The sequence below is a fragment of the Mixophyes fleayi genome, chromosome 11 (genome assembly GCF_038048845.1).
Source record: "Mixophyes fleayi isolate aMixFle1 chromosome 11, aMixFle1.hap1, whole genome shotgun sequence".
Taxonomy (NCBI): Eukaryota; Metazoa; Chordata; class Amphibia; order Anura; family Limnodynastidae; genus Mixophyes; species Mixophyes fleayi.
The window spans coordinates 75,909,728-75,923,556 of record NC_134412.1 but is presented as its reverse complement, the minus strand read 5'-3'; the positions used below and the strand labels follow the sequence as shown (position 1 = coordinate 75,923,556).

The 13,829-nt window shown below is 40.4% G+C and overlaps 1 protein-coding gene across 3 annotated transcripts in view; it reads right to left on the bottom strand.

The window, feature by feature from the left end:
• The window catches only part of CFAP74 (cilia and flagella associated protein 74), a 112,093-nt gene that overhangs the window by 58,292 nt on the left and 39,972 nt on the right, over positions 1 to 13,829 (bottom strand). For all 3 annotated transcript variants that reach the window (XM_075189599.1, XM_075189600.1, XM_075189601.1), the window contains exons 12-14: positions 13,402 to 13,572; positions 4,175 to 4,348; positions 1,909 to 2,027 (exon numbers count right to left, since the gene is read on the bottom strand). In XM_075189599.1, coding sequence (XP_075045700.1) covers positions 1,909 to 2,027; positions 4,175 to 4,348; positions 13,402 to 13,572 — 464 coding nt within the window. The remainder of the gene's footprint in view (positions 1 to 1,908; positions 2,028 to 4,174; positions 4,349 to 13,401; positions 13,573 to 13,829) is intronic.

The window sequence follows — 13,829 nt, the reverse complement described above, 5'->3', positions numbered from 1 at the left end:
GTTAAAAGCACTGTGAGAACCCCAATTTTGCAACCATCGGCACACTTGCCGACTATCCTAACTTCCCAGGTACAGTTCCATATTTTAGAGCTTTCCCTGGAAATATCTGTTTTTCAATGTAGAACAATATTCATTAAAGAGGAGTGTTTACAATGCAAAAATAAATATGGTTATTGTGTTTCAAGGTTCACCGGCAGCTCTTTGTCCCTGGAAACTAAGCACTATGTACTGAAACATACACACTATGCTCCCTAAACACTGTACTATACACAACGATGTCCCTACACACTGCACTGACACACACTATACACCTTCCAGCAATATCAGTAAACAAACTTGACTGTCCCCAAACACTGCACTATGAAACATACTCATTATACTGTCTACAACTTAGGCAGAAATACACATACTATGCTAAAAAAAAAAACACACAAAACTACATCTAATACACAGTGTAGTAAGTTCCTAGCAGTTAGTGTACACCAGGGGTGCATAACCTTTCTTGGGAGATCGTATTCATTTGCAGGGGCCATAATAAAACTTGAGGCTACATTATAGAATAGGCAATGGAGGGATTGTGGGTGGGTAAGGGGCTCAGCTCAGACTTTGCACTGGGGACCAATAGCTACACCACTAGATTGTTTTTAATAATATGCTGACATCACAAAATCTCTTTAAAAAAGGGTTTTAATGAACCAGAGTTAATACAGCGTACTTAATATACAGCTACAGAAAGCTACAAGTATGTAGCAAAAAAATGTATATTTTTGTTTGTAAATACAATATTTACAGCCCAAATGTAACAAAAGAACAGAGAGCATAAGATGCGTCAATGGAATCTCATTGTCTTTCCTATCACACCCTGACAGTGAAAGGTCGTCACCGGTGAGCTGGAATGTGAAGATTCTATGATAATCTAATTCTGTTGGTTCACTAGCTCATGCACTGTCATTCTATAGCCATCACTCACCATCCAATGTCACAAACAATTCCCCATCTTCAGGAGGCAAATGCTTACAGAAATATATGTGATGTATACTTTATAAATGTAACTTGTTCAATGTCATCCAATGAAGAACAAAGATAAAACACAGTCTAGACCAATATGATTCCATCACTGAAAGCATAATTGTTTGCATACCACCAATATATCTGTTATTTCTTATAATATACTGGCCTACCATTTGCATTAACTGTATTAATGTATTAACTCCATTCAGGTGCCGATTGATTGACAGATGCAGCCACTCTGCCATTCAGTGCTCAGGCTGAACAGATGGATTGCATGGGGGACAACTAGTGATGTTGGATGATAAATGCACACGTCATCACATCACACATCATCTGACCTCATTTTCCCTAAATTCTGATTGACAGCTGAACGTTCCTGATCAGTGGATGATTGGGATCTGCAGCTGTTTTGTGTCCACACATGTTGTCTATTATTATAGAAAAAGTACTATAAACAGTGTTTCTTAAACCTGGTCCTCAGGGCTCCTAACAGTGCATGTTTTCCATATCTCCCTGCTGGAGCACAGGTGTGTTCATTACTGACTGACACATTGTAACAGATCCACAGATCCCTTGTCACCTGGACAACCTGCACTGTTAGGGCTCCTTAGGACTAGGTGTGAGAAACACTGCTATAGACTACAGACCTACGAGAGCTATGAAATATCCAACATAACATGTGGTGGAAGTACCGACTCCGGGCTCTTTGTGTAACAAATGCATATAATACCTTATTGCAAAACACGGCAATACGATCTATGTACTTTTGTTTAGAACAGTAAACCGTTGTCTAATGGTTACTGAGCTGCTCTGTCACCAGATAAAGTACTCTCTACTCCAAGGAGCTATTTCGAATACAGAACAGTTTTTAATGAGTCTAAATAATAATTGACTTACTGTATGGTGATGAAGTCCTTCAGATGATCACTTACTCCCACCAACTTGCAAAAATTAATTGTATATGATGCATTTGTCAAAGTGACCTTTTTCTTATATGTCTTACCCACATCAAGGTCCTGAAAAGTGAAGCAATGTAAGAATAAAGTAGCATAAGTTTATGTAAATTAGAATCATTTCTCATTTATGTGATCTACTGCTTTTGTGTACATTCATTTGTAACAAGTTTTTCAGCTGGATAAATACATAATATAAAGTACAATTCATTAGACGTGTAAAACTGATTTTTATGTTTGTATCATTTCCTGATGAGCTTGTAGCCAGGTAAAATTGTGGCTGTATCTATTTCTTCTGCCGTGGTAATACTGGCATGGATCAAAATAACTGCGCTGTTGTATGCACCAAGTGTAACACTGAAAGGTGCCCATCTCCTAGTGCCAGCCTTCATCTCCAAGTGCCAGCCTTCATCTCCAAGTGCCAGCCTTCATATGTCAAACAAGAGTAGCCTGGAGGGCAACTGCCTTCTATGCCAGTCCTCCCCTACTTTGTGTACTGAGAACAGAAAGGGACTTGTTAATTTGCCATTTCTATCCACAGAGAAATAGAATATGGTGGCAGACAAGAACCAATTAATTTATTTTTTTTCTCAATTATAGCTTGTTTTTATTTCTCTGTTACAATGACATGGGGTTTTCTATATAACATGCTTCCTCTTTATAACCCCACCTGCTTTTAACACCAGGTATATTCTCTTAACAAAACAACTCAATAAACATGTTTGTACTGGTAATGCTTAAATCAGCAATCGTGTGTTTTTTAACATAAATCATTGTAGCAGGCTATAAGAAGAGTGTTGGTATTTACCATTTCTCTTTTTTTCTTAAGGTTGTTATTAAGGAGGTATGATTCTGGACTATCATGGCAACCACAGTCACGTAACACATGTTGTAGTGAGCAGAGAGGCTTTGGAATGCCCCTCTGGGCTCTGTGTTCACTTAGACAACCCCCCTCTTCCCCTCCCCTGCCTACTTATGAACTGATGACGGATAACCTCTATACAGAACATATGGCGTGGGATGTTTTGTCACAATTAGCAGCCGCCTTTCCCAGAACCACATTGTTGACTGCTACTTGGATGCCCCATGGACTTGATCTCAGTAGTATATATATGTTGTTAACAGCTGTGAGTGAGGTAGAATCAGGGAAACTAGCAGCTACGGAGCCACGCGCAGACAAAACAAGACAGACAGGACACAATAGAGGATAGTCAACTGGCAGGCCAGGTCAGAGGGCAGGAGAGCTACACAAGGTCAATAAACAGGCAGAGAGTTCAAGGTCAGGCAGAGGCAAAGATCCAATGGCAATGTCCAGTAAATGTAGCCAAGGTCAAACACACTGAATCCAGCAGCAGAAGATATAAATTTATATAGAACAAAAAAGGTACAGAAACTAGCCTAGGTAAAACTAAGAGTGTATTTATGTAGGTCATGGCCTATCAGCTGCTGGGTAAAAATCATGAGTTCAGGAAGAGTTGACTGATCAGCTGCTGGGTATAAATCATGAGAGCAGAGAGTGTTGGCCGATCAGCTGCTAGGTAGTGAACAGTAATGAGTCTTGCAAAACATGATAAATCAGCTGCAATGTGGAATCCTCATTAGCAGCTCAGGAAGCAAGGTGAGTACGGTTGATTAGCAACCTCCAGCACACAGAAACACAATAACTCTTGACATACAGCAGAATCTGGAATGGATTCTGGGACAACAGAACAACAAAAACATCGTCTCTGTGGGTTGTGTCTGTAATTTGGTCAAAACTGTATAGGATGTAACCAGAACATACTTGAAGACATGAGAGGGGGCACAAACTGTATTTCTTTCCAATAATATACTTTAGAAATAAACAAAAGTGCAATGCATTACAATATATTAATTCTATTACAAAATCACTGTCTTTATAACACCACCCTCACAGTAATGCCAATTTTACCCTGTGTTTTAAGTTCTCTCTATAAACAGAGTCCTGTACCAAAATGCTGACGATTTTCTCACTGGCATTATGTAAGAAATGGCAACAGCAAAGGGAGGAAACGGATTACAAGACAATAAAGAATTAAAAGAGTATAGATGGCTATCAGTAATATATTACATAACAGTAAGTTGAAAAATTTTCATTCATAGTGGAAGGTGTACTTTAGGAATGTTTGTGAACCTTGATGATGATGATGATCACAATTCTGCTTCCAGGCCGTACATGGCTGTGCACTAACCTTGAAATGAATAAACTTTGGTTTGCTATAAAATGGGCACCCCTTAAACTCATGTCCTGAAACCACTTGCTTTTCAACTATTCCACTGCGAAGCTTTCTCAAGGTCTCAGTCATTATCTCCCTCTCCATTTTACTGCCAAAAAGAGGCTTGGTGTCTATGTCCTCTTTGGGCACCTACAGGAAAAAAACACAAAGACAAACAAAAAACAATGTCAGTATAAATACATCATTAATTTAAAAAAATATAGCAAAAAACATAGTAGATCATTTAAAATGCTTAAGATCTTCTTTGGTGCCTCCAGTTACTAAAAAGCACATAGAAAGGTGGCTGCCAAAGTGAATAGGTTTATGAAGCAAAATAGCGGCGTTTGCGGAGTAGACTTTTACACCAGCTGATGGGAGAAACTGCGCCAAGTGAGTATGTTCTATGCCAATTACAGAGTAGGCACACTGGCATGCTAAGTATTGTGGAGTAATAGAAAACAAAATTTCACATTTACAGTAAAAAGCACATTTTCTCTTATTATATCCCGTATAGTACATTATATTACATTTAGTTAGTCTATACATCTCTGACCTTGTCTTGAGGTACCCGGCCACTCCGCTCTGCCTCAATTCAACTCCGATTACCTTCTCCCATGCTCGCCTCCAAGACTTTTGCCGTGCTGCCCCTAATCTTTGGAACTCCCTACCCTGTCCCACTCGATTCTCCACCAATCTTCAGTCCTTGAAACGCTCACTCAAAACTCACCTTTTCAATCTCGCCTATCCTACCACCTCCTAACCATTCTATCCATCACCTCCTCTTCCTTCACCTGCCATCTCCATTTTCTCCCAGTTGGTCCTACTGGCTCTCACCATCCCTCCCTCTAGAATGTAAGCTCCCGCGGGCAGAGTCCTCTCTACCTATTGTCCCATGTCTGTCTATTGTCTGATTCCTTTGTACGTCTCAAAGAATTATATAATGTCCTGCACAGAGCTGGGATATACCTCAGAATATACAGAAATCACGGTCTACATATATGAGGGGGTGCTCCCTACCATAATAGAATATAACAAGGATTGAGAAAAAGAAGGTATTTGGAAGCACTCCTATTATAGGAGTGCTTCCAAATACCTTCTTTTTCTCAATCCTTGTTATGTCCTTTGTACGTCTCGTCACTTCTTTTGCTGCACTCTGTGCGAGTCCCCATAGCATTACTCACACTCATCTGTGCTCCTTATATGTATTCCCTCGTCTTTTTGTTATTTGCTTATGTATATGGCGCTAAGGAATCTGTGGCGCCTTATAAATAAATAATAATAATAGTGCCTACATATAATTGATAAATAGGGACATTTCCAGGGACAAATCTGTAAAGCCTGGCACTGTCTCCGGAAATTAGAGATAGTTGGCAACTATGAAATACAAGAACTATGTCTAAAAATATTACATTTTAACTGATAATTTATATATATTGCTAACTTTCAGGACACAAACACCCTTCTCCAGGCTTGTTGACTGTTATGAAACATGATGAATTATTGACTTTAATATTATCTTAATAAATTTAAAATTTGTTTTATATTATTGTCAGCACTCTCACAAGTTCATAAAGGCCTCACTGTGTATGTTCCGGTAAACCTTACATCATTCTTAGAATTCTAAACATTTTGCATGCAAATAAACACACGGAGACATGTATAAGTTATTAAAAAATTGCCTGAGCTTTTATTATAATTTTAACTTTAACTAAACCTATGGTGGCGGAGAAAGGGCACTGCGAAACAACTCTCAAGCTGATAACACAAAATCACAAGTGGACTGGCGCACACCGCCGTACATCCACAACCACGGGGAACAAATCCCATCATAACTTGCGCTGAGTTGGCGTCAGAGTGACTGCCCCTTTAAAACTCACGCTGCCCTCCCTCACCGAGCCGGACAGGGACCCTCCTCACCGAAGGGCCAAAAAGGGAGTTACTGGTGCCTCAAAGGAGGGCAGTGACCTACGACAACTACCTGTGCGCCCACAAATCAGCCGCTGAACGCAGTGCCTTCCTACCGCAACATTAACCCAGAAATACTTGCAACTAGGAGTGGGTGGGTGGGATCTCGTGCTGTGGAATGAGGCAGAACAGGAAGTACAGCCTTCTTTACCAATCAAGGTCCCTCCCACTGGAGCACACATTGGTCGGGCCAAAACCTATGTTAACCCCTTCAGGTAAGAGTTCAGCTTACTACAAACCCTGTCGCCCTTTAAGTGCATTCGTCCTATGCAGCCTCACTTGTCATTATATGTTTTAGCTATTAGCAACAGATTACAGGACCTGTCACCTAGTGAGCTGCAGATTCTATAGGCACCATTCATCAGTAATATTTATTAATGCCTGGTTATTTTCTTTATTGTTATGAAGTTTACCAATGGAGGGAAGCACCTTACAGCACCTCTGCAAAGATTTACAGTGAGGGGAGATGTTACCTAAATAATTAACACAAAATGTGCTTTTGTATTTCAGCCACACGTTCTGGGGCAATTGTATAAATTTGATCTGATTGCATTGATATAAAAGTGCCCAAACAAGCAATGATTGTTTGTCTCACATCAATCATATTAAATGAGATCATACAATTATTACAACGTGTGTGGCACAGAAAGGTTCTTATTCAATGGTCTTAATCGAAAATATAAGAAATGATTGTTGACATTTTAACATTTTTATTTATTTATTTTTAAGTTCTACAGCTCTGTGAGTGGCCAGAGTGAATGACCATAATTAAGCGATCTCTTTCCTGCGTATGCTCACTATATCACGCATGTCAGATTTAAGTTGTCCTGTGTGTGTACGTAACATTTAATGAACATTTTGTTTGTGAAAAGATCTTACGATTAAAAGTTTATAGAATAGGTACCTTAAGGATCAGCCAATGACCTCACAGACACCTTGATTTGGGTCATTGACAACTAAAACGTTTTTCAAAATTATTTTCCACCCTGCTGGACCATATCCAATCAGATTTTGTGGAGCCGCACTGCACAATGCCTAGTACAGGAATTGACCAAATTGATCAACCAAACTTATACTGCATGTGGAGAGTTTAGCAAGGGTTTCTTCAAGGGTTCACTTGGACGGATTCATCAAGGAACGCATTCTGAGTGCAACCCTGGTTTAGTATTATACGCACGTATTTCAGCTTTTGCGCACTTCTGAATTCATTAAGGCACGGATCTCAAGATACGTGCGCTGCTGAGTTTGGGTGTAGGTCTGTTATGGTCTACTACACAAGACGCTGCAGAATACATCCAATACCTATGTGGTCTATAGATTCACAAAAGAACGCACAGGAAAAAAATGTTGAACTAATGTCACCTGTTGATATAAAAGGCATTTTTACATTTATTAGGATGTTGTTAATGCCTACTGCGAATCAAATACTATATGGACAATAGTATTCAGACGCTTGACCATTACACCAACAGAGACTGCAATGACATTATATTCAAATACATATACTTTAATATGAAGTTGGTCCCCCTTTTGCAGTGATAGCAGCTTCCACTCTTCTTGGAAGGCTTTCCACAAGCTGTTGGAGTGTTTCTGAGGGAATTTGTGCCCATTCATTCTGTAGAGTATGAGGTCAGGCACTGATGTTGGACGAGAAGGCCTGGCTCGCAATCTCTGTTCCAGTTCATCCCAAATGTGTTCCATGGGGTTGAGGTTGGGGCTCTGTGCAGGCCAGTCAAGTTCTTCCACACAAAACTCATCAAACCATGTCTTTGCAGAACTTGGAATAGAAAAGGGCCTTCCTACAAAATTGGAAGCATAGCATTGTCCAAAATGACTTTGTATGCTGAAGCATTAAGATTGCCCTTCACTGGAGATAAGGAGCCTAGCCCAAACCCTGAAAAACAGCCCCATACCATTATCCCTCCTCCACCAATCTTCACAGTTGGCATAATGCAGTCAGGTAGGTAACATTCTCCCAACATCCGCCAAACTCAGACTTGCCCATCTGACTGCCAAACGTGATTCATCACTCCACAAAACATGTTTCCACTGCTCCACAGTCCAGTGTCAGTGTGCTTTACACCACTCCATCCGACGCTTGGCATCAGTCTTGGAGATGTGTGAGGCTTGCACACAGCTGCTCAGGCCATGGAATCCCATTCCATTAAGCTGCCACTGCACAGTTTTTGAGCTTACATTAATGCCAGTGGAAGTTCAGAACTCTTCAGCTATGGAATCAGCAGAGCGTTGGTGACTTTTACGCACTTTGCGCCTTAGCAATTGTTGACCCTGCTCTGTGATTTTACGTGATCTTCCGCTTCATGGCTGAGTTGCTGTTGTTCCTAAACACTTCCACTTTCTAATAATATCATTTACAGTCGACCACCAGGGATGAAATTTCACGAACAGTTTGATTGCAAAGGTGGCATCCTATCACTGAGCTCCTCAGAATGACCCATTTTGCATCAGAAATGTTTGCAAATGGAGACTGCAAGGCTAGGTGCTTGATTTTATACACCTCTGGCAACGAGTCTGATGGAAACACCTTAATTCAATAATTAACAGGTGGGGCCGAATACTTTTGTCCATAGAGTGTATATTTTTACAGCTGCTCCTGATTACAAACACATGTTATAGCATGCATACAACACTGTCATCACTGGTGATCAGGTCTTAGACTAGCCCTGTAGCTGGAACAAGAGATACGGCAGACAAACAAGTACCTTTGAGATGCCCTTAGCTGGATTCAGACGTGGCTGCGTGCACTTGAGTTTGGTACACCCCTACTATAAATTGACTACGGCAAAATGCCCCTTCCCCGTCCCGTTCACTCTCTGAAATTGTAGGCCGTAGTAAGTGTCCTTTGCATTCGACAATGCTGAACTCACAGGCGCATCTCCCGCCTCTGGGAATACGCACAGTGATTTTGCGCATGATACGCTCATAATCGCCAGATACGAGCCTTGAAGAATCAGGCCTGCTGTATATTCGATTTTTACAAAACTGGCTACACGGAAAATGATTTACAGAGACAGTCCTAATATATGTGATGATCATTACGGAAACATTTGCTTTTCTAGGGCTTAAACTGCATCTACAAAATTAAATAAACATTATTGAATCAAGCTATATTGCAGAAGAACCTCATAAAAGACATTGGATTATAATAGAAATGTTAAAGAGAAATACTTAGCTGACACAGCGTTTTGGCAAAGGCGGAACATTAGCAGTTTAATTGCAGTAAGTGTCGCACAGCTTACTCACTATGAGCTTATAAGTATGTACAGGCTGAAAAAAATATGAATTAGAATAGGCTGATAGAGTTCCAGATGGTCACATGACCTGATACAGCATTCACCAGCACGCCTGTCATGTTGGGTTATCTATAGTACGCAAGCCAACAAACGCAATGTGATGTCTGTGCACAGACCACAGAGCAGCGAATAATCATTTCTGTGCGAGAGATCAATGTGTAGACACACATCAGGAGCATCCTCCTCTACAGTCACTTCTGATGAGAGCTCAGTGGTAAACTTCTGTCAATACAAGTAACTCAGCAAGCTCTTACAGAACCACGCTGATTATACAAGAATCTGACACTTGCATATACAAAGTTACATGAGCAGAACTATTCATTTCTGGGAGTATGACTATTCAGGGGATTCAATCAAAAGAAACCTTTCACCTACTTCATGATATGAACAACATTTTGTACAGTATTAATCCAAATGCCTGTCCATATGTAGACGCAACATTTTATAGAATGTAACCTTGCCAACATTGAAATAACACATAAAATAAATGTGCCCACTTTTATATATACTGTACATAGGCAAACCAAGGCGGGATGGGGGGGGGGGGGGTTCCTGGTGCCTGGAAACCCCCCATACAAGCCTGGGGCACTGTATAGTTGAGGTGGCTGGACCATGCCCCCGCTTCACATGGCTCTGCTTGAAAAGGGAGAGCTGCGTGCACCTAACAGTAGTGTACACAGCATTGCCCATGTATATTATAGGGATATGAAGAGTTGCGAGAGCACTGTCTAAAATTAAAGCTATGCCCCCATATGCCTGCTGGTGATGCCCACTGGCGCCGTAGTGTGGAAATCCCCCTCTACAAATCCTGCGTTTGCCCCTGCGGTATATGATCAGAAAAAAGCAAGAAACCACAGGATGAGTACATTTATACAGGTCATTGGCCAGTAGCGACAGCTACCAATGTACAGTAAAGGGACCTGCTAAACATGTTCTGATTATACAAACATTTACAGAAACAGTGTCATTTGGCATGGTGGCACAATGGTTAGCATTGCTGTCTCATAGCACTGGGGCCATGGGTTTGATTTTCGACCAGGGGCCCTATCTGTGTTGTCGCTATCTGTGTGTTTGAATTGTCTCCCCATATTTGCATGGGTAAATAATACTATATCACTATATCTACAACACAAGTTTGTTCTAAGCATTATAACATAACCCAAAAATATGATTATAAGGAAGGTAAGGTTTAATTACCTTTAGTGCTGGTTACATTTATACATTGCATAGTAAATAGATGTAGTTACAGTGGGGACAAAGCTGGTAAGAACTTAGTTTTGGGTGTGTAAGCTGTTTTCTATAGGAAAGTGGAACAGAGAGCAATTTAGACCTGGATTTGGGGACAGGTTGTATAAGCCTAGGACGGGGGCAGTAAAATTGCAGGGACAGCTGATTGGAAGTATTGAGTGCTGAACACGAAAGCAAACAAGGCCCAGGGGTGGTGAAAATATGATCATCAGTAACCATAGACAATATTGATCTTAACCAGATCCATTCACAGTGCAGATTAATTATGTTTACTACACAGTGACAATACTTTCCTCTGGTCTACAAACTTTCATGCATTCTCTAAAAACACACCTCTTCGGGCAAGCTTATAATATTCCTCAACCACCATATTAACCTCACTAGATTACCCCATTACTACCCTCTACATAACTAACACAAGACAACAACCCTCTGATAAACATTGCTGTGTGACTGGATCATATAGCATACTTTTTGTTTTTTTACCTTTGCAAACTGGCTGGACCGAAATGCAATATGTGGACTTAACCTCATGTATCCAACTCCCATTGTCCCATCGATTGTAAGATTGTGAGCAGGGTCCTCTCACCTCTTTATCTGTTTTATCCAGTTTGTCTATTACTGTGTTTGTCCCCAATTGTAAAGCGCTACAGAATATGTCGGCGCTATATAAATAAATGTTGATGATGATGATGACAGTGACTGGACCACATGAAAAATATGTAAGTGTGATCAAGTTATTACAGACAAACATAAGCTAAGATATTACTTCTGATCTGTCTTTTATATTACAGCTATGGGGATAAATGTATCAAGCCACAAGTTTCTGGCAGGTTAGAAAAGTGGAGATCTTGCATATAGTAACCAATCAGATTCTAGCTGTCATTTTGCAGAATGTACTAAATAACTGATAACTAGAATCTGGCGGACTTGTTCGCCAAGTGCCATTAAAGAATGCTGTAATGCAGCAGAGTTAATAGAAGTTGTCAGGGAGGATGGGGACACCAAAAAACCTTAGAGGGTCACTTCTGACCCAAAAGCCTCCAGTTGGATAGCCCTGTCTTATACAATAGGACAGAGGTCAGCAACCTTTTTCTATCAGTGTGCCGTATATATATATATATATATATATATATATATATATATATATATATATATATATATATATATATATATATACACACACACACACACATACATATATATATAAATGGGGCCAACGTAATGCATATTCTTAACTTATCATCATCATTTATTTATATAGCGCCACTAATTCCGCAGCGCTGTACAGAGAACTCACTCACATCAGTCCCTGCCCCGCTGGAGCTTACAGTCTAAATTCCCTAAAATACAAACACAGTCAGGCCAGGGTCAATTTGATAGCAGCCAATTAACCTACTAGAATGTTTTTGGATTGTGGGAGGAAACCGGAGCGCCCGGGCATAGTTGTGTGGTTTACAGCATGCCCCACGGTAGTGGCCTCGTTCACAATATGCCACATAGCTGTGCCCCCAGTTATCATTAAGCCACTTAGCTGTGCCCCCAGTTATCATTAAGCCACTTAGCTTTGCATTAAAAAAAATATAGGAGGTCTACACTGCATACTAGCCACCAGACAGGGTCTTCATTGTATAGTAGCCACCAGACAGGGTCTTCATTGTATAGTAGCCACCAGACAGTGTCTTCACTGTATACTAGCCACCAGACAGGGTTCTTCACTGTATACTAGCCTCAAATAAAGGTATCTTTTTCTAATTAACCAAAAGAAAGGGGTTTATATTGTATACTACCCACTGGTAAAAGGTCTATTTTACCTACCTAGCATATATGTCAATAGAAGAGGGACCTATTTTGTATAATAGCCACCAGCAAGGGTCTGATTTGTATAATGGTTTCCAGAAAGGGGTCTATTTTTACACTCGTCATGAGAATTGGGTCTGCTTTGTATACTTACCACCAGACCAGGCTCTAGACACCAGAATGAGCTATGAATAGTATCTAGTATAAAACACTGGAGACTGTGGGTGTGTTGAGTGCTGTTGGGTGTAATATGCTATATTACTATTCTGTGCAGTGCGTTTGTATTTCCTTTTACTCCTTTTTTCGTGTTAGAACAACACAAAAACTTTCCCACTGATACCACATCCACCAAATTACATAGGCACTGGCCCAAAATGTGTGTGGAGCACATTACATGCTGCTCAGTTCTCCTCTTTCAGAGATTTTACTTTACAGCAAGATAAGTTTCTGGAAATGTTTCCCAGATGTTGGCCACTATGTAGCTAGGGGCTCATTTGGAGGTGGACCCATTGGCACCCCAAACGCATGCAGAAAAAGATGCATGGAAGAAAAAGCTTATTTACATGCCTACCTCCATTCAGAAGTATTTTAAGAACTGTCCCATAGAATTTGTACCAGAGGTACGTCAGATAGCGTAGAGATGTGAAGTGTCAGTGTTAGTAGAAAAGTCACATTACCCTATTTGTACACAATATAGTAATGGAAGACTGGGTACCTGTAGTGTTCATACAGGAACTAAGTGAATACTTTTTTACTCCCCCTAACACCACATTAATAATTCCGGTACTTGTCTCCCCAACAAAAACACAACTTCTAATATAGACAGTGGATGGTCAATTACATAATACATAGCAACATAAATAATAATTCATGTACCTTATAGGGCTTATAGTCTTGATTCCATAATCCCAAGAACTCTGGCTGAGCCAAGCTCTCGCTTTCTTCTTCAAGCTCACAAGGGAGTTCTGGTACCGCATCAGGAGAGCGCTCGCTTGTGGAGTGATCATCTTCATCAGATGACTCAGGGGAGGGAGACCGCCACTTCTTCTGCAGACGAGATTAAATCTTAAATTATCCTCTCTCATCGCTTTAGGAGAATTAAATAGATCTTTCCACAATGTGTACAATACATAGGGGACAGCAATCTGCCTTTCTCCTGAAATGCACACTTACTTGTTCACTCACAGTAAGCTCAATGGCTAATATACTACAGTGTGGACTGAGTAGCTGATCATTGTAAAGGACAAAAAAAAAATATATAGTTTGGAGGTAATAAATACAGTGAGAGGACCTTTGCCTCCATA